Here is a 25,693-nt window from a genome sequence, read left to right on the forward strand (position 1 = left end):
TAATGTAACAGAGGCAACCACATTTAAATTATTGTTAACTAGCTTAACGTATTGATATATTGCCACATTTTACCTTGTCATCATTTAGCTAACAAGTCTAACATTGTTGTCACACAACTTACACGGTTTGTTTGGAAAAAACTGTGTAAAGTTTTTTGCTTCTTGCTAGCTCTGGCTGGTTTGCTAAACATTACTCCAGACGCACGTTCAGCACTGCTCAGCACAGCAGCACGTCTCCTGTGGAACACCTGCGTTAGCATGCGCTCATGGTGCATTCAAAGACGGCTCGGGAAAACACGTTACTGGATGCTAATAACGGGTTTAGCTGTTGTAAGGGCTGAAAAAAAGTGCGGGGGACAGAGGGGACAGATGTGGAAAGTGCGGGGGACATGTCCCACGCGTACCCCGCGTCCGTTACGCCCATGGACTCTCCTCCTCCTCATTCAGACCGCTCGCTGCTGCTGCTGCTGCTGCTGCTCTCCAAGGCAGGGGGCGTTCACTGTTTCTGTGTTGTTGTTGTTGTTGTTGTTTTATTTTTTTACTGGCGCACTCACGTGAAGGCAGCATGCACAACGTGGCGTGACGCTATTTGCATATCTAATAAGCACCGCGCAGCTGGGCTGTGCTTCTCCCCATGTAACTGGGGGAAAAAAGAACGGTTCCCAGCTGCGACTGGGTTCCCATCGTTCATGTTAACGAGCCGTTCAAAAGAACCAGTTCGTTCATGAACGTCACAACACTACACTGGTCTGTGACGCGCTCAAGCCAGGCAAGATCAAAAACCCGGACATTTGAAGGACTTTATAAACGCCGGCCGGACAGGCCGGACAGCCTCTCAAAAGAGGACATGTCCGGGCAAAAGAGGACGTATGGTCACCCTAACTTTATGTGTATTTGTAATACACAATATAAAGGCTGTCTGGTCCCCAGGCAAAAGTTTTCCGGTGTTCTACCTGTGGCTCAGGGCTCCACCCTCCGCTCTGCTCCTCTCCACCTCCTGAAGGATCCTCCACCGACAGAGGGTCCAGCTTTATAGACGACATTAATCCAAACTTTTGGGAAAAAAACAAAAAGTTTTTGAGCTTGAAGACACCGCTAGTTGTTAGCGGCGGCAGTTACCATGGCAAGCTGATGTACCATGGGCAGTGGGACAAACGGCTTCTTACTGCGTAGTGAAGGATTCAGGGAGAAACGGAGCCTCCACTGATAAAGACTACTAGTTTAAATTAATTTCACTAAATATCAGTCCTCCACCAATCCTTCATTTCCTTCCTTCTTGTATTTAACAGAAACTACCATTAAACATTAATAATATTTTGTATTTTCACTGAGTACATTTTTAAGCATCATTAGTCCTGATCATAACCACCAAATATTTATTTTATTTTATTTAAATGCCAGTTTCTATGTTAATGATTAACAATAAAACATATATTCTACTTGCACTGAGCAGATTGTTCCCTCCTGATCACACACTTCCAGATATTCAGTCATTTAAAGACTGAAACCTTTTTAAATGTCTGTTAACAGATGAGGACAACGAAAACAAAAAACATCTGACAACAATCTTTTTAGACATTGCAGTCTGGAATTTATCATTGATTACCAATAGCACTGATTCTGATCCATTATTATTTTCCTGCAGTTTCACGTAAATTTTAAAAAGGACAAAAATCATGAAACTAACATGAGCTCTGATCAGAACGACCAAATGTTCATTCATTTTCTCATTTTGAACTCGTTCATGGCATTTTTTACAGAAAGCTCCGGCTGTTTTTATGACTAAAATGTAAATAAAAAATGCTGGTGAAATAATGCAGGTTAAGGGAATTCATTGAATCATCAGTGTGTCAGTTATCACCGATTCTGATCAAAAACTTCACATCTACGACCTTCAGGACAGAATCTGAGCGTCACAAACTGCCAGAAGATTATTATTATTTTAGTAAAGAACAAAAAATGAATTCTCTTCCACACACTGAATGCTGAGATGTTTTTTCCCCCCTTGTGTCGTCCTGTGGGTCAAACTGACCCGTTTTAAAGTGTGAAAAATAGATATTTTCACAGTGAAACGTCCACATTTCCAACATTTTTGGGAAATCTCTGAACATTTTCTGGTGGAAAAAAATAAATAAAAATGTTTCTTCAGAATATTCACATAAAAATCAACCAAAATCCAGCGAGTTTCGCTGGATTTTGGTTGATTTTTATGTGAATATTCTGAAGAAACATTTTTTCCATTTCTTTAAAAACGTTCCATCAATAACGATATTCATTCATTCCAGGATTTAAACCCTCTAAATACCAGTTTGTCCACATTAAATCCCTGTTGCTTCACGTTAAAGAACCTTCTTTATGTTCCGTGGAGGATTTTCTGATGTGATTTTTGTGCAGCATCAGATAATAAAACCTCAGACGTCACCATGAGGGTTAATAATGAACGTTTTATTCATCGTTTAAAACTAGAGCAGGCTGTTAAAACGATGCCGGTCAGCTGATGGACGGTCCTCACAGAGGACAAACTGCTGCTGATTCACCAGCTCTGATGGGAACGAATGTTCTTCAGTCTGGAAGGAAAGAAAACACGAAGACGGAGATTAAAACGATTCAATCTGAAACCAAACACAGATGCTTAAAAACTAACAGTGTGAATGTCTGGAAGCAGCAAAAGACACTGAAATCACTGCTTTGTTCTGTTTATTTGTGGTTTGAGGTGAAATTCTGTATTTAGACACTAAACACAATCAGGATAGTCAGAGAATTTATCCTGTTTTTATTTTTAAAAACGACTCAAACTAATGAATCTGCATCAGAACAGTTGATATTAATCTAAAAGTGGACGACTGATTGGTTCATCGTTGCAGCTCTACATCAGACAGATAAACTCCATCATGACTGATCTCAGGAGGACCAACAATCACTGGGCAGGAAACAGCAGCAGGAAGGAGCAGCGCCCCCTGGTGGTGGACACGAGCTCTGGTGGAACGTCACCTCGCTGGGGGGAAGGAAGCTGAGCTGGTGGAGGTGGAGCGGTACCGGCTAGAGTGCCTGTATATCAGAGTGGTGACATGACGGGTCCAAAAAAGTTTGGTCATGTGATCTATAGGAGCCATTTTGTTTCCAATTCATGAACGCCGGGTTTTCCTGTTAACGTTGTTTACACCGCAGAGAGTAATTCTAGGTCTTTTTTGGCTTCATAAATACCTGAAAAATGACGGGCTGTTGTGTCTTTGGGTGCACAAATCGATCAGAGAAGGGATCACACATGTTTAGATTTCCCAGTAATAGTGAAAGAATGAAACTGTGGTAAAATAAAGTCCGGAGAGTGGGATGGAAACCGACTTCATGGTTTTTGTGCCAGGTTAGTCCCATGTATGTGCTTTCATGTTATGATGTATGGGTGAATGACAGATAGAAAAGTTTCATGTGATTTTAGGCAGCTGTGGTTATTTTGACTTTGACCATTTTCATGCATGGAAATGTGTTACTGGTGACTGTTGGGTACCGTAACCCGTTAAACTTCCGTATTCGGGCCGTCTTGAGATGTGCAAACGTATTTTGCTAAATTGACCGAAGCTGCAAACTCGATGATAGAAACATTATACACCGATGGAAAGCTTAGATTCTCATGAATCCGCCGGTATAAACCACTTTCAGATGTGATTACCACAGCGGGTAATATAAACACATTTGTCCGACAAACAGCAAATAACGTAAACAGCACAACTCACCTTTGAAGGCTCAAAACTAGTCACAGATGAAAATATTCCACAAAACGGCCATAATCCAACCTTGGACATCCAGACAAAACAAGCCAGTAAATTATTTTGTCCAAAACATGTCTTGAAATCAGTAAACAATCCATAGTTTTCGTGAATGCGCACCTCGCGCTGCGCGTCCCATATTGAGTGAATGGAAACAAAATGGCGTCAAATCCCCAGTTGTCGGTACTCTGGTTATACAGGCACTCTACGGAGCAGGAAGGAGCAGCGCCCCCTGGTGGTGGACACTAGCTCTGGTAGAACGTCACCTCACTGGGGGGAAGGAAGCTGAGCTGGTGGAGGTGGAGCGGTACCGGCTAGCTATAGCTGGGTTCACCTCCATGCACAGCAAAGGTTCTGGCAAACCATTGGACGCCTCAGAATGGAGGCGGGGCTTTAAGGCTGTGAACAGTCGGAGGGAGAACTGTTGTGTCCAGGTTCAGATGTTTCTTACCTTTTCAGCAGCTCGTCCGTGGACACCTGTCCATCGTCCTCCTCCTCGCTGTCCTCTGAGCTGCTGTCCGTCTCCTTCTTCTTCTGCTGCTTCGCTTTGTGTTTGTGCTTCTTGTGTTTCTTCTTCTGCAGAGGAAACAGAAGCTTCAGTGGCCGTAAAGAGCAGCCGCTGGTTTGTGATCGTTTCATGTCTCTACCTTCTTATCCTTCTTGTGTTTGTGCTGCTTCTTGTTCTTGTGTTTCTTGTCTTTGCTCCTCCTGCTGGGTTTCTGCTCCTCGCTGACGGAGGTGGCGCCTCCTCTGGCTGAACAGCAGAACAGCAGGTTAGTCCACATTTTATAAACATTCAGTGTTCCTTTAAACGTTCCTTCACTTTGGTAGATTTGGTGTAAAGTTAAAGAGGAATCATTAAATATTGAAGTGAACATTTTAATCTGATGCACAAAAGACTTGAAGAACCAAAGTAGAACAGAATAAAGTCTTCCTGCAGTCGGTAGAAGTTCATCCAGTGAAAGTTTGTTCCAGGAGGATAAATTCTGTTTCTAGTAGAACTGTGGTGAGTTCTGCTCTGATGTTCACCGTTCTGTTTCAATCCTGTTTCCCTGTTTTCAGGTATTTTCTGTACTTTGCTTCTGAGGTCTTTAACTTGAAGGAATCCTGAATCCTCTGAACCATAAAACCAGCCGGTCAGTGTGAAAGCTCATACCCTTCATAAAAACTAAAGACCACTTGTTGAACTAGTGACGTATGATGGAAACCTTAAACACTGCTTTGACCAGCAGCTTATAAATGAAGTTTCTCCTTCACTAACGCTTCAACTCAAACCTGGAGGACAAATGAAGAAGCTTACAGTATGAATGAAGTGTTTTCTGCTGAGATAAACTCACTGAGAGCAGCTGAAGGAGGCGGCAGCTTCGGACCAAACTCCTCGTCGTCCTGCTGAGTCGAAGCTGCAGAGGAAACTGGAGGAAAGAGGAAAGTTAGAGTCTGAACAACACCTGGTAGCAGCATTCAGACAGCAAAAAGACGACAGAAGAACCTGAAGGTGGATCACCTGGGAGCTGACTGGAAGCAGCAGAGGAGGTGATGGAGGAGGAGGTGATGGAGGAGGAGGTGATGGAGGAGGAAGCAGCTGAAGAGGAGGTGGCTGAGGAGATGCTGAACAGGTTCAGAGGCTGTGAGTCCATCTTTCCATCCTCTTCGTCACTCCCTCCCTCCGATGAAGACGAGGACTTCTCCTCAGACGAGCTGGCAAAGATGGCCTTAAACAGATCCATGGGAGGCCTGTCCTCCTCCTCCTCCTCCTCCTCCTGGTCTTCATCACCTTCTTTCTTCTTCTGATCTGCTGCTTTCACCTGGATGAACAAAGTCTTTAGAGTGAATCACGGCCCTTCAGGTGCATCGATCTTCACCAGGTCAAACAATGTTCTGCCTTTAGAACTAAAGAATTCTAACAGCTCTTCATGATCAATAACTACATAAATCACTGATCTAACAGACAAAAAAACTTCAAAAGGACTTAAAATCTATTCAAAATGACTCAAAACTTACTCAGAACGACCCATAAAATGACCAAAACCAGCTAAAATGTGCATAATGACTCAAAAATCATCAAAAATTACCCCCCAAAAAACAGCTAAAATGACATAAATTTGACTCAAAACTAATTCAGAAGGACCCAAAAACTGTCCACATTGAGCCAAGACGTGAAAAATGACTCTGAACTTGTTGAGAGTGACTCAAAAAATGAGTTAAAAATGTGTATAATGACTCAAAATCGTCCAAAATGACAACAATATATCTAAAATGACTTAAAATTAGTCCAGAGTGACTCAAAACTTCCCATAAAATAACCAGAATCAGCTAAAATCATCCAAAATGACAAAAAAATGCTAAAACAACTTCAAATTGGTCTAAACTGACTCGAAACTAATTGAAAAAAATTGTCCAAAATGAGCTAAAACATGCATAGTTACTCATTGCTCAAAATGACAGAAACAAAAATCTAAAATGTCCTAAAATTGATCCAAAATTGCTCAAAATTTCTTCGGAATGATCCATAAAATGACCAAAACCAGCTAAAATGAGCATAATGACTCAGAAAATGATCCAAAACGACTGAAAGTTTGTTAAAAATCAACCAAAACTTTCCAGAATGACCTAAAATTTGTCCTGAATGAGCTTAAAATGACTCAGACCTTCTCCTTTAACGACATAACGCTGATCTTCTCTCTGTGTTTTGATGCAATAACAGAAATATGTAATTAATATTCTGTCTAAACACAACAGACGTGTCCTTCAGGTCATACGTGTAAATATCCACACAGAGATTCATCGAACATCGTCTTCATGACACTTTTAATTTAAACCTTAGTGTACTTTTAGAATGCTTTTTTATTAGATATTTATATTATTATAGAAAAAATCAACACGAGACACGACTAACAACTAGAAGAGACCAAAACTAGTTAAGACATGAACTATCCAAGTCAAACAGCTGATGTTAAACCTTCCTGTCCTTCAGTGACGGTTCATCTGCTGCAGTAACGGACGCTAACCCTCTGAAGGACCCATAAGTTCACAGTTGGTTCCTCTCACCTCCGTCTGCTCGCTGCTGGACCGTGAAGCTGCTACAGATGCTGGTTTCTCTGCTCTGGTCTCAGTCTGGCTTCGTGCAGTGCTCAGCATCTCACTCAGAGGGTCCTCCTCCTTCTTCTGCTGCTCTGAAACGTCCCACCTGGACTTCTTCATGGACTCTGGAGGCTTCAGAGGAGCTGAGAACATAGAGGAGGAGAAGTCAGTGGTCAGAGATGTAGAGGACAAACACGTCAAACACGACTTTTTACAGAGCTATAGTAAAAACAGATGGATTATTTTACGTTACTTCATAGAAACCTGCTTTCAGTTTGACAGGAAACAGTCGATCCGGTCACTTCCTGTAAACAACCGAATCGTCCAATGACAGAGCAGCTCATGTAGTGACATCACAGCCACACCTGAGGAGGACTCACCTGTCGGCTCTCTGCTCTCAGCCACAGTCAGGAAGTTAAACACAGAGAACTTGTCTCTCTTCACTTTGGGCAAACCGACCGTCCCAGACCTGCAGAACCATCAGAACCAGAATCAGTCCAGACTCAAGCACACGGCTGGGTTTAGCTTCTGTTCTGTTGGTTCTGTGTGATGTGTTTGGTTCTGTGTGATGTGTTTGGTTCTGTGTGATGTGTCTGGTTCTGTCTGCTATGGTGGTTCTGTTTGGTTCTGGGTGGTTACCCTGGAAACGGGTTGGGCACATTGAACCTCTTGCAGAGCAGTTTGTCTGGATGCCACTCGAACGTCTCTCTGGTCAGTTTTCCAAACATCTTCATCGTCACAGCGGCCTGTTTGTCATCAACGTCGCCCTGGCAACCAAACACACCTGATGTCTAGTGCTGGTACAATCAATCAATCAATCAATCAATCAATCAATCAGACTGACTAAATATGACTAAAAATAGTAAAGACATGAACTAGATAAGACCAAAAGTAGATAAAACCAAAAACTAGATAGGACCATAAGCTAGTTAAGACGAAACCTGGAAAAGACCAAAAACTAGTTAAGACCAAAACCATAAAAGATTAAAACTAGATACAACCAAAAATTAAAACTAGTTAAGACCAAAACCTGAAAAGGCTAAAGACTAGTTAAGACAAAAAATAAACTAGTCAAACCTAAAACTAGGTACGACTGCAAACTAGTGAAGACAAAGCCTAGTTTATACCAGAACCAGAAACAGATGAATCAATAACTCCCATCACTCTGAGATCAATAATAACCAATCATAACCCCGATGACGTCCTCCTACCTCCTGGTCCCGGCTGACCTCCACCGTGTCCTCGTCCTCCTGGTGCTGGGCTCTGGTGAAGCGGGTCGACAGTGAGGAGGAGCTGGGTCGGTACAGGATGGAGGCCCGGACAAACTCGTCCCTCTCCCTGCTGCGCTCCCACTCCGTCATGGCCGGGTCCAGACTCCGGTCCAGAGCGTCTGAGGGGGACGGATCAGGGTTTAACAAAACGTAAACTAAAGACAACATCTGGAAAAGACCAAAAACTATTTAAGACAAAAACTTGTTAAAATCAAATCTAGTTAAGACAAAAACTAGTTAAGATTCAAACTACATGTGACTAAAAACTACTTCAGACAAAAACTAGATATAATAAAAAGTAGAAAAGGCCAAAAATTTGTTAAAACTAGTTAAGACCAATGGTGGATAAGACCAAAACTAGATACTATTAACAACTAGTCTAGAACAAAACTAGAAAAGGCGAAAACAACTGATGACAAAAACTAGTGAAGACAAAACATATGAGACAGAAATTTGAAAAATCCAACAACTAAATACGATGAAAACTAGTTAAAAACATAAACTAGAGACAAAATCTGGAAAAGACCAAAAAATATTTATGACAAAAACTTGTTAAACCAAATCTATTTATGGTAAATTAAAAAAAACTAGTTAAGACAAATAGTACAAAAGATTAAAACTAGACATGACTGAAAACTACTTAAGACACATAGAAAAGTCTAAAAAGAAGTTGATAATGAACTACAGACACAAATCTGAAAAGTCCAAGAACGAGATAAGATGAAAACTAAAACATGAAGACAAAATCTGGAAAAGACCAAAAACTCCAGTTAACATAAAACCTAGTTAAGATAAAAACCTAGTTAAGATGAAACTTAGTTAAGATAAAACCTAGTTCAGGGTTGATCTGAGGCTTTTAGTTCACAGACTGTTTTGTTGATTGAGCGTTTGGAACTCGTCTAAACTTCGTCTTAGTTTCCATCAATCCTTCTTCAGTCTCCTCCTGAACTCCAGCAGTGCATTCTGGGACATGTGGACGTCCTACCTTTGTCTCCCTGCTTGAGGCGGTTCAGGTAAAGTTCGTATCGCTCCTGCTTGCTGGGGTTCTTCTCAAACGGTCTGAAGGTCTGTGTAGATGTTTGGACTCCTCTCCAGGCTGCCAGAGCTTCCTGCTGCTGCTGGAGGCCGGAGGACACCACCGACACCCGAGACTCAGGGGTGGAGGACTGGATGGAGGACTGGTTGGAGGACTGGTTGGAGGACTGGTTGGAGGACTGGTTGGAGGACTGGTTGGAGGACTGGTTGGAGGACTGGTTGGAGGCGTTGCGGAGGTTCAGTAGACGCTGCCGGTCTTCAGGTCTCAGCAGCTCCATGACCGAACTAGGACCTAATCAGGACAAAAACAGGATCTGGTTCTGATTCTGGACAAACACCTTCAGAGCTTCTGTCAGATTTTCTGCTGCTGAAGGTTTCCAAGAAAGTTTGTGAAACGTGTCCTGAAACCTCCTGGTGAGATGTTGGTTTAAAGGCTGGATATGAAAACTCAGGAGGAAGGATTTTTATCAGACAACACAAACCAACTACTTCATCACAGCCTCTAAAGTTCATCTAATCTTCACCAAACCAGGACAGGAAATGTTTCATAAAACACACGTCAAGTACCACAGATCAGCTGTAGTTCCTGGTTGTTCCACCAGGTGGAGCCTCTTCCTGTTTAATGCAGTAGAGACCAGAGGAGGTTAAAGCAGAGAGCACTGTGGGAGACATTTTGGACAAGTTTCGAGTCACTTTTGATATAAAACACTGGAGTCATGTTGGATGAGTGTCGAGATGTTTTTAGTCTCTCAATTTCGACAATTCTGAGAAAAGAAAAAGTTTTGAGGATTTTAGATCAATTTTGAGTTTTTCTTGAAAAATTGGAAGATTTTTTTGGCCAAATTTTTGAGTTTAGCAGAACCTGGTTCCCCTCTTCCTGTTTAATCCTGTAGAGACCAGAGGAGGCGTCACTCAGACTACAGTTAAAGCAGAGAGCATTGTGGGAGTTTAGCAGCAACGGGCACCATGACAAAGACTAATGGAGTGATTAATGAACTGAAATGTTCCACCTTGTAATTGTAGGAGCTTTGGTAGAAACTAGCTGGACTTCTAAAATCACCAGGACCTGGATGAGTTTAGCTGTTGAAGGGGCACCATGACCAAGACTTCCGAGGACGTTAATGACTTCCGACTAGACTTTATGTTCCTATAACAGTTGACGTAACAACTGATGACCTAAACAGGGATATCAGCCAAAGACAAATGTCACCTGTGCTCAAAATGAGTTCTCAATTAACTGATTATTGATCAATATTGCTGTTGATTAATAGCCCCCTTACTGACATCAGTGTAACAGCAGATACAAACAGAGAATCAGGTTGAGGTTAAAGCTGATCAGTTAAACTCATGTCCTGATCAACCCTCATCCTGGTCAGACTGTGTTGTAATGCCTTGTGCAGTCTGTAGGGGGCGACCTGACCCACCTTGCAGCGCGTCCTCTCCCAGCAGTGTCCTCCTCTGTCCAGAGTCCAGCTGGTGTCGTCCTCCCTGCTGAGGTTCTTCTTTCACCATGTGGCCTCTGGAGGTCCTCAGTGCTTCGGCCAGAGCAGGACTGACGCCGGACAGACGAGAGACTTCGACCGCCGGACGGAAACCGTGGACCGGACGGTAGTCTCTGGGCAGCGACGGCGGAGGGAAGATCTGGAAAAACACCGAGCTATGAGCAGAGCTTTGAACCCAGATACAGACGGAGATGTTTGAAACATTCTGGAGATGCTCACGGTTTTCTCCTCTTCTGGTTTCTGGGCCAGAGTGAATCCTTCCAGGATCTTGCCGAGGTACGATGCGTCTTTGCTTCTGTCTGGGAACAAGAAAAGGTTGAACTTTGGTCAACATCGGTAAACTCTGTATTCAGGCTAATTCAGGGACGTTACTCTGTCCTTCCTACACACAACCCACGCCTTTGGTTTGATCTACATTTACAAGAAGAGTTAGGTTTTGGGTTTGAAGGATCTCACCGTTAGCAAGGTAGCTAACGGTGAGATCCTTCAGCTAGCTAGCTAACGGTGAGATCCTTCAAACCCAAAACTTAACTCTTCTTGTCAATGAAGACTCAATTTAAATCTGCTGTAAAAATATTATAAATAAAAAAACAAAACTGCAAACAGAAATCAGAACATAACCAAAACAGAGAAAAGACAAACCACAACTATGAAGAACTATGAAGAAATTAACTAAGTTCTAGAGCAGGGCTGTCAGAATCATCTCAATCCAGGTTCCACATCCAGTCCAGTCTGATCTCCAGTGGACTGGACCAGTAAAAGCAGTAAAAGCAGTAAAAGCAGTAAAACCACAGCATAATAACCTCTAATAACCACAACTCCTGATGGTTCCTTTGTTTTAGTGCAGAATGTTCACATTTAAGGAATTATCTTTTTACACAACATCATGAACAACCTGAAATTTATAAAGAAAAATAAATTCAGTTTGATCAACATTCATCCTCAGTTTATCATTTCCACATTACAACTTCCAGATCACAGTGTGTCTACAAAGGAACACAATTTAGTCACCTGGACCTGAACCATGGAGGATTTACTGGAGGATCAGAACCACAGAAGACAAAAAATACAAAAAACAACAAAAACAAGACAAAAGTCAAAAACGACACAAACGAAGAAATGACACAAAAAAACCCAGAAAAAAACGGACAAAAAGTTACAATACTACAAAACAATGGACAAACGACAAAAACAAGAATGGCAAGCAGGAAACAAAATGACAAAAAAGATAAAAACAACAAGTGAGACAAAGAAAACATAAAACGACAAAAACATGAGACAAAAGATATGTCGGTCAAAAAAAAAAAAGAAACAAGACAAAATATTCTAAAAATGAGACACAAAACAACCAACGAACAAAGAATCTAGTATTTTACTTTATGATCCAAACAACCTGTTATGGTCTAGAAATGATTTTAAATTTATAGTTTTACTAATTTACAATCTGCAGTTAATGTCTTCTCTGGAATTTTTACACTTTGAGGGCCGGATTGGACCCTCTGGAGGACCACTTTTGGACCACGGGCCTCATGTTTGACACCCCTGGTGTACCCTAAACACAACAGCTAGAATTGTTGGCTACACCTTTATTCTTGGTGTACTGCAGCAGTAGGGGGCGTTGGTTTACCTTTATCCTGTAGGGGGCGCTGGTTTACCTTTATCCTGTAGGGGGCGCTGGTTTACTTTTATCCTGTAGGGGGCGCTGGTTTACCTTTATCATGTAGGGGGCGCTGGTTTACCTTTATCCTGTAGGGGTTGCTGGTTTACCTTTATCCTGTAGGCGGCGCTGGTTTACCTTTATCCTGTAGGCGGCGCTGGTTTACCTTTATCCTGTAGGGGGCGCTGGTTTACCTTTATCCTGTAGGGGGCGCTGGTTTACTTTTATCATGTAGAGGGCGCCTGTTTACCTTTATCCTGTAGGGGGCGCTGGTTTACCTTTATCATGTAGGGGGCGCTGGTTTACCTTTATCCTGTAGGGGGCGCTGGTTTACTTTTATCCTGTAGGGGGCGCTGGTTTACTTTTATCCTGTAGGGGGCGCTGGTTTACCTTTATCATGTAGGGGGCGCTGGTTTACCTTTATCCTGTAGGGGTTGCTGGTTTACCTTTATCCTGTAGGCGGCGCTGGTTTACCTTTATCCTGTAGGGGGCGCTGGTTTACCTTTATCCTGTAGGGGCGCTGGTTTACTTTTATCATGTAGAGGGCGCCTGTTTACCTTTATCCTGTAGGGGGCGCTGGTTTACCTTTATCCTGTAGGGGGCGCTGGTTTACTTTTATCATGTAGGGGGCGCTGGTTTACTTTTATCCTGTAGGGGGCGCTGGTTTACTTTTATCATGTAGGGGGCGCTGGTTTACTTTTATCCTGTAGGGGCCGCTGGTTTACCTTTATCCTGTAGGGGGCGCTGGTTTACTTTTATCCTGTAGGGGGCGCTGGTTTACGTTTATCCTGTAGGGGGCGCTGGTTTACTTTTATCATGTAGGGGGCGCTGGTTTACTTTTATCATGTAGGGGGCGCTGGTTTACTTTTATCCTGTAGGGGGCGCTGGTTTACTTTTATCCTGTAGGGGGCGCTGGTTTACTTTTATCCTGTAGGGGGCGCTGGTTTACGTTTATCCTGTAGGGGGCGCTGGTTTACTTTTATCATGTAGGCGGTGCTGGTTTACTTTTATCATGTAGGCGGCGCTGGTTTACTTTTATCCTGTAGGCGGCGCTGGTTTACTTTAATCATGTAGGCGGCGCTGGTTTACTTTTATCCTGTAGGGGGCGCTGGTTTACTTTTATCCTGTAGGGGGCGCTGGTTTACGTTTATCCTGTAGGGGGCGCTGGTTTACTTTTATCATGTAGGCGGTGTTGGTTTACTTTTATCATGTAGGCGGCGCTGGTTTACTTTTATCCTGTAGGCGGCGCTGGTTTACTTTAATCATGTAGGCGGCGCTGGTTTACTTTTATCCTGTAGGCGGCGCTGGTTTACTTTTATCCTGTAGGCGGCGCTGGTTTACTTTAATCATGTAGGGGGCGCTGGTTTACTTTTATCATGTAGGCGGTGCTAGTTTACTTTTATCCTGTAGAGGGTGCTGGTTTACTTTTATCATGTAGGCGGCGCTGGTTTACTTTTATCCTGTAGGCGGCGCTGGTTTACTTTAATCATGTAGGCGGCGCTGGTTTACTTTTATCCTGTAGGCGGCGCTGGTTTACTTTAATCATGTAGGGGGCGCTGGTTTACTTTTATCATGTAGGCGGTGCTGGTTTACTTTTATCCTGTAGAGGGTGCTGGTTTACTTTTATCATGTAGGCGGTGCTGGTTTACTTTTATCCTGTAGAGGGTGCTGGTTTACTTTTATCATGTAGGCGGCGCTGGTTTACTTTTATCCTGTAGGGGGCGCTGGTTTACTTTTATCCTGTAGGGGGCGCTGGTTTACTTTTATCCTGTAGGGGGCGCTGGTTTACTTTTATCATGTAGGCGGCGCTGGTTTACTTTTATCCTGTAGGGGGTGCTGGTTTACTTTTATCCTGTAGGGGGCGCTGGTTTACTTTTATCATGTAGGCAGCGCTGGTTTACTTTTATCATGTAGGCGGCGCTGGTTTACTTTTATCCTGTAGGGGGCGCTGGTTTACTTTTATCCTGTAGGGGGCGCTGGTTTACTTTTATCCTGTAGGGGGCGCTGGTTTACTTTTATCATGTAGGCGGCGCTGGTTTACTTTTATCCTGTAGGGGGCGCTGGTTTACTTTTATCCTGTAGGGGGCGCTGGTTTACTTTTATCCTGTAGGGGGCGCTGGTTTACTTTTATCATGTAGGCGGCGCTGGTTTACTTTTATCATGTAGGCGGCGCTGGTTTACTTTTATCCTGTAGGGGCGCTGGTTTACTTTTATCATGTAGGCGGCGCTGGTTTACTTTTATCCTGTAGGGGGCGCTGGTTTACTTTTATCCTGTAGGGGGCGCTGGTTTACTTTTATCATGTAGGCGGCGCTGGTTTACTTTTATCATGTAGGCGGCGCTGGTTTACTTTTATCCTGTAGGGGGCGCTGGTTTACCTTTATCCTGTAGGGGGCGCTGGTTTACTTTTATCCTGTAGGGGGCGTTGTTTTACCTTTATTCCTGCTGTACTGCTGCGGGGCCGTCCATCCGTACAGTCCGTCTCCAGGCTCCTCCCCCCCAGCTCCGAGTCGTACCGGGACATGGAGTCTCGGTGGTAGACGTCTTCATCATCGTCATCCTCCAGAGCTCCGACGCCGAAGGCCTGCAGGTCGGACACGTGATACGAGTCATCCAGATAGGAGGTAATGACCTGTTAACTACCTTTTATTATCTCAGAATTACCACTTAAGGATCATAATTTACATTTTTTAAATTCATAATATTGAAACTTAACTTTTAAATCATTATTTTACATTTTTATATCATAATTTTGGCATTTTACATTATTGTTTAGCACATTTACCACATAAATTAGAAATTTGTGAGTGAAAGTTCTTCATACATTCATGTTCTTCCTCTAGATTTTGTGAACATTTGACCGCATTTTATGTGAGGAGCTGCAGCAGAAAACAACCTGGACTCTTTTCTGTACAAGTGTCCAGGTGATTCCAAGGAGACCAGGTGACAGGTCTACATCCAGGTAAGAACCTCACCTGTCCGGCCACGCCTCCTCTCCTGGTGCCGCTGCGTTCGTCTCCAAACAGCCGACTCCTGGCCTCAGACTGGGGTTTGAACAGGTCGATGTGTTCTGGAGCTCCACGGCCCAACAAGGCCAGACCCGGGTCCAGACCACGGTACCCCAGACCCTGGACCCCCGTCCTGGGACTGAAGTCCACCGGAGTCACGTCCTTTGGGGCAAAAGTCACATTTTCTGGAGCAAAGTCCTCGTCATCGTCCTGAAAGGAGAAGAAAACAGGAAGTAAGCAGCAGAAACGTGTCCATGTCTTCAAAACCGACAAACCTCAGAGACACAAAACCGACAAACCTCAGAGACACAAAACCACAAACCTCAGAGACACAAAACCCACAAACCTCAGAGACACAAAACCACAAACCTCAGAGACACAAAACCGACAAACCTCAGAGACACAAAACCGACAAACCTCAGAGACACAAAACCGACAAACCTCAGAGACACAAAACCACAAACCTCAGAGACACAAAACCGACAAACCTCAGAGACACAAAACCACAAACCTCAGAGACACAAAACCGACAAACCTCAGAGACACAAAACCGACAAACCTCAGAGACACAAAACCACAAACCTCAGAGACACAAAACCACAAACCTCAGAGACACAAAACCACAAACCTCAGAGACACAAAACCACAAACCTCAGAGACACAAAACCACAAACCTCAGAGACACAAAACCGACAAACCTCAGAGACACAAAACCACAAACCTCAGAGACACAAAACCACAAACCTCAGAGACACAAAACCGACAAACCTCAGAGACACAAAACCACAAACCTCAGAGACACAAAACCGACAAACCTCAGAGACACAAAACCACAAACCTCAGAGACACAAAACCGACAAACCTCAGAGACACAAAACCGACAAACCTCAGAGACACAAAACCACAAACCTCAGAGACACAAAACCACAAACCTCAGAGACACAAAACCACAAACCTCAGAGACACAAAACCACAAACCTCAGAGACACAAAACCACAAACCTCAGAGACACAAAACCGACAAACCTCAGAGACACAAAACCGACAAACCTCAGAGACACAAAACCGACAAACCTCAGAGACACAAAACCACAAACCTCAGAGACACAAAACCGACAAACCTCAGAGACACAAAACCACAAACCTCAGAGACACAAAACCGACAAACCTCAGAGACACAAAACCGACAAACCTCAGAGACACAAAACCACAAACCTCAGAGACACAAAACCGACAAACCTCAGAGACACAAAACCACAAACCTCAGAGACACAAAACCACAAACCTCAGAGACACAAAACCACAAACCTCAGAGACACAAAACCGACAAACCTCAGAGACACAAAACCACAAACCTCAGAGACACAAAACCGACAAACCTCAGAGACACAAAACCGACAAACCTCAGAGACACAAAACCACAAACCTCAGAGACACAAAACCACAAACCTCAGAGACACAAAACCACAAACCTCAGAGACACAAAACCGACAAACCTCAGAGACACAAAACCGACAAACCTCAGAGACACAAAACCGACAAACCTCAGAGACACAAAACCGACAAACCTCAGAGACACAAAACCACAAACCTCAGAGACACAAAACCGACAAACCTCAGAGACACAAAACCACAAACCTCAGAGACACAAAACCGACAAACCTCAGAGACACAAAACCGACAAACCTCAGAGACACAAAACCACAAACCTCAGAGACACAAAACCGACAAACCTCAGAGACACAAAACCACAAACCTCAGAGACACAAAACCACAAACCTCAGAGACACAAAACCACAAACCTCAGAGACACAAAACCGACAAACCTCAGAGACACAAAACCACAAACCTCAGAGACACAAAACCGACAAACCTCAGAGACACAAAACCGACAAACCTCAGAGACACAAAACCGACAAACCTCAGAGACACAAAACCACAAACCTCAGAGACACAAAACCGACAAACCTCAGAGACACAAAACCACAAACCTCAGAGACACAAAACCGACAAACCTCAGAGACACAAAACCGACAAACCTCAGAGACACAAAACCACAAACCTCAGAGACACAAAACCGACAAACCTCAGAGACACAAAACCACAAACCTCAGAGACACAAAACCACAAACCTCAGAGACACAAAACCACAAACCTCAGAGACACAAAACCACAAACCTCAGAGACACAAAACCGACAAACCTCAGAGACACAAAACCGACAAACCTCAGAGACACAAAACCACAAAACCTCAGAGATACAAAACCACAAACCTCAGAGACACAAAACCGACAAACCTCAGAGACACAAAACCACAAACCTCAGAGACACAAAACCGACAAACCTCAGAGACACAAAACCACAAACCTCAGAGACACAAAACCGACAAACCTCAGAGACACAAAACCGACAAACCTCAGAGACACAAAACCACAAACCTCAGAGACACAAAACCGACAAACCTCAGAGACACAAAACCACAAACCTCAGAGACACAAAACCACAAACCTCAGAGACACAAAACCACAAACCTCAGAGACACAAAACCACAAACCTCAGAGACACAAAACCGACAAACCTCAGAGACACAAAACCACAAACCTCAGAGACACAAAACCGACAAACCTCAGAGACACAAAACCGACAAACCTCAGAGACACAAAACCGACAAACCTCAGAGACACAAAACCACAAACCTCAGAGACACAAAACCGACAAACCTCAGAGACACAAAACCACAAACCTCAGAGACACAAAACCGACAAACCTCAGAGACACAAAACCGACAAACCTCAGAGACACAAAACCGACAAACCTCAGAGACACAAAACCCACAAACCTCAGAGACACAAAACCACAAACCTCAGAGACACAAAACCACAAACCTCAGAGACACAAAACCACAAACCTCAGAGACACAAAACCACAAACCTCAGAGACACAAAACCGACAAACCTCAGAGACACAAAACCGACAAACCTCAGAGACACAAAACCACAAACCTCAGAGACACAAAACCGACAAACCTCAGAGACACAAAACCACAAACCTCAGAGACACAAAACCACAAACCTCAGAGACACAAAACCACAAACCTCAGAGACACAAAACCGACAAACCTCAGAGACACAAAACCGACAAACCTCAGAGACACAAAACCGACAAACCTCAGAGACACAAAACCACAAACCTCAGAGACACAAAACCGACAAACCTCAGAGACACAAAACCGACAAACCTCAGAGACACAAAACCGACAAACCTCAGAGACACAAAACCACAAACCTCAGAGACACAAAACCGACAAACCTCAGAGACACAAAACCACAAACCTCAGAGACACAAAACCGACAAACCTCAGAGACACAAAACCACAAACCTCAGAGACACAAAACCGACAAACCTCAGAGACACAAAACCGACAAACCTCAGAGACACAAAACCACAAACCTCAGAGACACAAAACTGACAAACCTCAGAGACACAAAACCACAAACCTCAGAGACACAAAACCACAAACCTCAGAGACACAAAACCACAAACCTCAGAGACACAAAACCACAAACCTCAGAGACACAAAACCGACAAACCTCAGAGACACAAAACCACAAACCTCAGAGACACAAAACCGACAAACCTCAGAGACACAAAACCGACAAACCTCAGAGACACAAAACCACAAACCTCAGAGACACAAAACCACAAACCTCAGAGACACAAAACCACAAACCTCAGAGACACAAAACCGACAAACCTCAGAGACACAAAACCGACAAACCTCAGAGACACAAAACCGACAAACCTCAGAGACACAAAACCGACAAACCTCAGAGACACAAAACCACAAACCTCAGAGACACAAAACCGACAAACCTCAGAGACACAAAACCACAAACCTCAGAGACACAAAACCGACAAACCTCAGAGACACAAAACCGACAAACCTCAGAGACACAAAACCACAAACCTCAGAGACACAAAACCGACAAACCTCAGAGACACAAAACCACAAACCTCAGAGACACAAAACCACAAACCTCAGAGACACAAAACCACAAACCTCAGAGACACAAAACCACAAACCTCAGAGACACAAAACCGACAAACCTCAGAGACACAAAACCACAAACCTCAGAGACACAAAACCGACAAACCTCAGAGACACAAAACCGACAAACCTCAGAGACACAAAACCGACAAACCTCAGAGACACAAAACCACAAACCTCAGAGACACAAAACCGACAAACCTCAGAGACACAAAACCACAAACCTCAGAGACACAAAACCGACAAACCTCAGAGACACAAAACCGACAAACCTCAGAGACACAAAACCGACAAACCTCAGACACAAAACCCACAAACCTCAGAGACACAAACCACAAACCTCAGAGACACAAAACCACAAACCTCAGAGACACAAAACCACAAACCTCAGAGACACAAAACCACAAACCTCAGAGACACAAAACCGACAAACCTCAGAGACACAAAACCGACAAACCTCAGAGACACAAAACCACAAACCTCAGAGACACAAAACCGACAAACCTCAGAGACACAAAACCACAAACCTCAGAGACACAAAACCACAAACCTCAGAGACACAAAACCACAAACCTCAGAGACACAAAACTGACAAACCTCAGAGACACAAAACCAAAAACCTCATTTGTCTAATTTTGAGAACTCGGTGTCTTATTTTGGCTGGTGTACGTCTTTTTTTGCGTCTCTTCTTGTTCATTTTTGTCTCAGTTTTGTGGTTTTTGTCTCGTTTTGGTTGTTGCGTGTCATGTTGGTTGTTTTCTTTCACGTGTTGGTTGTTTTTGTCAGGTTAAGTCATTTTGTTTCTCATTTTCGGGCATTTATTTGCCTTGTATTGGAAATATTGTGTCGTTCTTGGTGTGTTTTGGTTGTTTTTGTCTGTTTTTTGGTCATTTTGAGTTGGTAGAACATGTTAAAAATTCAGAAATATTCTATTTTTATGTTGTTTTATTTAATTAATTTGTCCTGTTTTTCTTTTTATTTGCCTTTTAAAGAGTCAGGAGCACAAAGTGATCATTTCATCAGCTGCTTTACACGAATAAAGCTGCAAGTAATAATAGATTCATTATTAATTCATACATTTATCTTCAGCTGTTGGATAACTGATTAATCCCTTTGATTGTTTTCTTTATTAAACGTCTAAATTCTGTGATTTCAGCTTCTTCAGTGTGGATATTTTCTGGTTTCTTTCCTCCTCTATGACCGTAAACTGAACCTCTTTGGACTAAACAGAAATTCTGATCGGCATTATTCATCATTTCCTGACAGCTGATAAATATTTGACATAATAATAAACAATTAAAGGAATTAACAGTCAGTCCTAGTCCAGTTCACCTCCATGTGATCTGGTGTGGTCTGTTTGTAGAGTTATGTCAGATTTTGTCATGAATTCAAGACAAATAACTATAAAATCTATATTTACTGATGAATCTACTGATTGTGACCGATTGTTTTGTTTTTGAAAACACCACAGACGTCTTTAAAATCATTTATTCATCATCCAGAGATGCAAAAAAGAACCAATGAGCTGCAAAATAATAAACAAACTTCCAACTATATTGATAAATGATTAATTTTGATGACTAATTTACAATAAAACCGCTTCAATCCTCTGACCGGAGCTTCTTCAGTGTGGATATTTTCTGGTTTCTCTCCTCTGTGACTAAAACACGAACTATAGATCCACATCTGTCACCGTTTTCATTAAACAGCTGATCTGTTCCTCTTTAGTCGTACCTCTGAATCCTCCGAACCAGCAGGGGGCAGCGCACAGCCGTACACTCTGCTTCCACCATCTGTCAGGAATAAGAAGACTGTTAATGTTAATGCAGGAATAAGAAGGAACAGATGAGATTCTGGATAAAGTGAACCGTTCAGAGCCTCCACTAGTTTTAGGACCACAGACTGTATATAAAGATGGACGCAGCATCAGGCTACAAAAATGAAGTCAACCCTGAAGTGTCAAAAACTTGCAATATCACGCCGTCCGCTAGGGTTGGCTCCAAGAAGCTTTTTCTCCATAGACCCCAATTCATTTCTGGAAAAAATAAAATTTGATAGACTGATGTTCTACAGCTCAGGATTTTTTCCCGTTAGTTTTCATGGTCAAAATGAGAGATCAGGTGGCCGATCTTAAAATAAATCAATACTGAATTTTAAATAAATCGTTAAAGTTGGCGGAGCCAGGGGGCGTGGCTATACTTGATTGACAGTCTTGTCTGGAATGATTGACAGATCCTTTAGAGGCTTTCAGCAGTCTGGCTTCAGTCTGCCCCCCCATAGACTGGTCCTGCCCCTAGTTGCTCTCCGGTCCAGTCTGTTTGATGACGCTTTTTACGTCACTGGCTCCAAAAAATCCAAAATGGCAACAAGGAAGTAGCAAAATCCGGGCTTCATTTTCTCAGCGTTCAAACCAACGGGTGACGTCACGGTTAGTTCACGCCTGTTCAGGACGTGGTTCTTCATTCTGGTTCTGCTGCTGAAGGTTTCAGGAACCTTTAAGACATTGGTTTGGAAAAAAACTCACCCGTCTGCTGTCGCCGAGCTTTCCTCTTCACTCTGGGCCCGACGCCTTGACCCTCCTTCCAGCCCATCTTCCTCAGAAGCTCCACCCCGATGGACAACCTGAGACACAAAACCAACAAACCTCGTTTGCCTCATTTTGGTAACTTATTGTCTTATTTTGGCTGGTGTATGTCTTGTTTTGCGTCTCTTTTCGGTCCGTTTTGTCTCAGTTTTGTGGTTTTTGTCTGGTTTTGGTCACTGTGTGTGTCATTTTGATGGTAATCTTTCTTTCTTTGGTTGTTTTTGTCTAGTTTTAGTTGTGTTGTGTCTCTCTGTGGTTGTTCTCTGTCTGACTTTCATCATTTGTTTCTTGTTTTAGTCATTCTGTGTCTTGCTTTGGTTCTTTTCTGTCTCATTTTGGTCGTTTCTGTCTCATTTTGGTCGTTTGTGTCTTCTTTTAGTCATTTTGTGTCTTTCTCAGGTTATTTTCTGTCTCATTTCAGTTGTTTCTATTTCATTTTGGTCATTTGTGTGTCTCATATTAGAAATATTGTGTCTTGTTTCAGTCGTTTTGTCTTTCTTTGGTTCTTTTCTGTCTCGTTTTGCATCTCTTTTAAACTGCGTTTGTTACCTGGCAGGTGCGATGAGCTCCTCCAGCAGCGTGTCTCCAGGTATCAGAGCGGCCTGAGCGCTGACGGCTTTCGCCTTCTCTGCAGCTTCGTCTCTGCGGCTGGACGAGAACTCGCTGCTGGTGGTGATTTCTCTGGGGGCGATTCCGTGTTCGCTGAAATCCTGACAAACAACAAACACCAGCTCCAGCATCACTCTGAACAGAAAAGATGCTTCAAGGTCATCAGAGAACGTTCTGCAGGAGCTTTTACCTCCTCGTCCATGAAGTCTTCTGGTCTCGCATTTTGTTTCCCCGCCTTCTGTTGCCGTGACGACACAAAGGATGATGGCGCCCAGCCTGAAGAGGAGAAGAAACCAAATTAATAAATGTGGTCTGGACCCAAGTTTTAAAGAAAGAACAAAAACAGCTGCAGACACTGAAGAACATCTGTGACTCTTTAATAAACACACTCATAAAAACAGTCTAAAACCAGTTTGAAACCCGTTAAAATCAAGTCTGAAACTAGTCTAAAACCAGCTCAAAACAGTCTAAAACCAGTTTGAAACCCGTTTCTAAACCAGTCTGTAACAAAGCATCTTGTGTTGATCAGTGAATTCCCTGTTGTGTCTTTTTCTTGTCTTTTTTTTAGACCCGCCTGCTTTTTTTTGGACGTTTTCTTTTCCATTGCTCCTCTGTAGAATAAATCAGTTTCTTCACCTCTTTTCTAATGTTTTTATCTGAATCTCTGCTGTTTCCTACGTATGTGAACTAAAAAGAAGCAGCAGTGAGAGCTCCTGACCTTCTTTAGAGCCGACCGTGTTGAAGTAACCGGCAGAGAAGCCTCCAGTGAACGCTCCATGGAACCTTTTGTATCGGCCTTTCTCATCCTTCACCGTCTGTTCGTGCAGCGGGATGGGCTTCTTCAGCGGCTCGTCTGCAGAGAAAACAACAAAGCAGACATTAGAACAGATAAATACGTCAAGTTCATCCTCTCACTGATCAACCTTTAACAGAAAATAAGCATCCGCTGCAGCTTTACTGATGTGGAGTCTGGAAAATATGGATTTATTAAAATCAGACCATTTCCCTCAGAAAAAGAATAAAGATGAAAATCCAGTCACGACTAAAATATATATTTAATTACTGTACATATTTTGACATACCAATAAATATATTCAGATGAAATTAAATATTCTGTGTAAAAAATGTACAATTATGACTTTAAATTATGGTACGAAATGTTAAAATACTGACTTAAAAATTCCACATTAAAAGAAATAAAAAGAAAATTATTATTTTTAGTCAAAATTCTGAGTCACAAAGTCCCAATATTCAGATAAAAATTCTAATTTCTAAACTAAAAAGTCAAATTATGAGTTCACAAGCTTAAATTGTACGCAAAAAGTTCAAATAAAATTTCTGAAAAGTGCAAAGTCATGATATAACAATGAAAACAATCTGACTCTAAAAGACAAACTGTGATAGTTTGGTTCTCTGGTTTAGCTCAATAATAGTCAGAGAGGAAAAAGCTTTTAACCCCGTAACACACAAATACGGAACAAATGAGCAAAAAATAAAGAAAACTAAAATTAAATATACATACAAACACAAACATAGAAAATACTAGAAAAATACAATAAAACAAAAATAAATGTTAATAATATATAAACTTAAATATAGAAAAATTTGCAAAAAATGAATAAAAGAAAGCTAAAATTCTCTTTCTCTCGATATCTATACATATATGTATATACATGTATAAATATGTATATATATACCCAAACATAGAAAAGATATCATAAAATAAAGCAGTAAATAAATAATAAGATATAAATTGAAATATAAAAAACATTTTTAAAAATGAAATAAATAAAACTGCACAAAATAAATTAAATATATCATAGTATGTATTATATGATAATAGAAAATGATAAAAAAAAAATGAGCAAAAATGACAGATAGATAGTTTAAAATGATAAAAACTTGTTGTATTTTTGCAGCAGTGGGTTTTACAGGCCTAAATGTTTGTTTATTGTTTATTTATAAAGATTCCCATTAGTCACTGAAAATCAGTGTCTATTCTTCCTGGGATCTAAACTCATCATTACACAAAGGCAAATACACCAACTCAACACAGAACAAGATGCACATACAACACAACATAACACCTTCACAAAGACAATCAATAACAAACAACACAAGCATAACAACACAATACAATAAGGTATAAACATATATGATAGCTCATCTCTCCCTTCCATGAAACAAAAAATCTGTCAGAAATAAATACATTCTTCATCAAACATAACAGCTCATTTACATTCTTCTCAACATTATTAGTTTTGCGTAAATATATACTATAAAAACAATCTCATTATTTTACATAAATGAGGTATAAAAGCCTAAGACAACCTAAGCCATTATGCAGTTAGTTTTGTGTATATATAAACAATCTCAGTCTTTTACAAAAGGTATTTGTATGCCTAAATGTCTGCAGTAAAGAGAAAAACAATCGATTAAATAAACAGTAAATAACTGCAAACATAGATCTGAAATATAACATCACAGATTTCTACTTACATTCAGATTTAAACTCGAACTAGTTTGTTCCCTTTTTAATAGACAGAATAAAAAAGTACAAACATTTAAATATATATAAATTATTTGACATTTCTGGTTTAATAATCATTCTGATGTGTGACTCATGATAAATAAATAAAGTTAGCTGTTAGGAGATGACTTGTAGCTTTGAGAATAACTTGCAACCTGAACTGATATTTCAACATAATAGATTCTTAAACATCTTAATCTTTAATCCGTACATTCAGCTGGTGTCCATGATAATATTAAATAATGATAATATTAAACGGTGTCCCGGGTAATACTATTAAATTAACTGAATGAAGTCTCCTTCACGGACCAGGCGCTCAGCTAGCAGCTCGGAGCTAGTAGTTAGCTAGTTGCTAGTTAGCTTAGCATCCCTAAATAAACCTCCACAGATCGTTTATCTTCAAACTAAACATCCAGAAAGTAAAGTTGCGCAGAAGAGCCGCTAACGGAGGCGGTAAACCAACTCTACCTTCCTCCAGAGGCTCCAGAGGAGTCCCGTAAGTCACAAAGTCCTCGTCGCTGTCGCTGTCCGACGCCATGTTTAAACTACAACTACGGCGTCTGCACACGGACAAACCCTGCTGTAAAAAGCGAAGTGTCGAAAATGC

At 42.0% G+C, this 25,693-nt stretch overlaps 1 protein-coding gene across 1 annotated transcript; it reads right to left on the minus strand.

The window, feature by feature from the left end:
- Positions 1-2,424: 2,424 nt before the first annotated feature.
- gpatch1 (G patch domain containing 1) lies at positions 2,425-25,693 on the minus strand. Its single transcript, XM_051944143.1, is given in 21 exon segments — positions 2,425-2,567; positions 4,216-4,340; positions 4,412-4,518; positions 5,102-5,176; positions 5,269-5,569; positions 6,813-6,988; positions 7,226-7,314; positions 7,485-7,612; positions 8,057-8,235; positions 9,102-9,443; positions 10,576-10,792; positions 10,873-10,952; positions 14,743-14,808; positions 14,811-14,892; positions 15,284-15,526; positions 21,098-21,156; positions 21,888-21,985; positions 22,497-22,657; positions 22,747-22,832; positions 23,275-23,409; positions 25,555-25,693. Coding segments are annotated over 21 exon segments (2,853 nt in total). The 5' UTR covers positions 25,625-25,693; the 3' UTR covers positions 2,425-2,533.

This window comes from Acanthochromis polyacanthus, chromosome 2 (assembly GCF_021347895.1).
Source record: "Acanthochromis polyacanthus isolate Apoly-LR-REF ecotype Palm Island chromosome 2, KAUST_Apoly_ChrSc, whole genome shotgun sequence".
NCBI lineage: Eukaryota > Metazoa > Chordata > Actinopteri > Pomacentridae > Acanthochromis > Acanthochromis polyacanthus.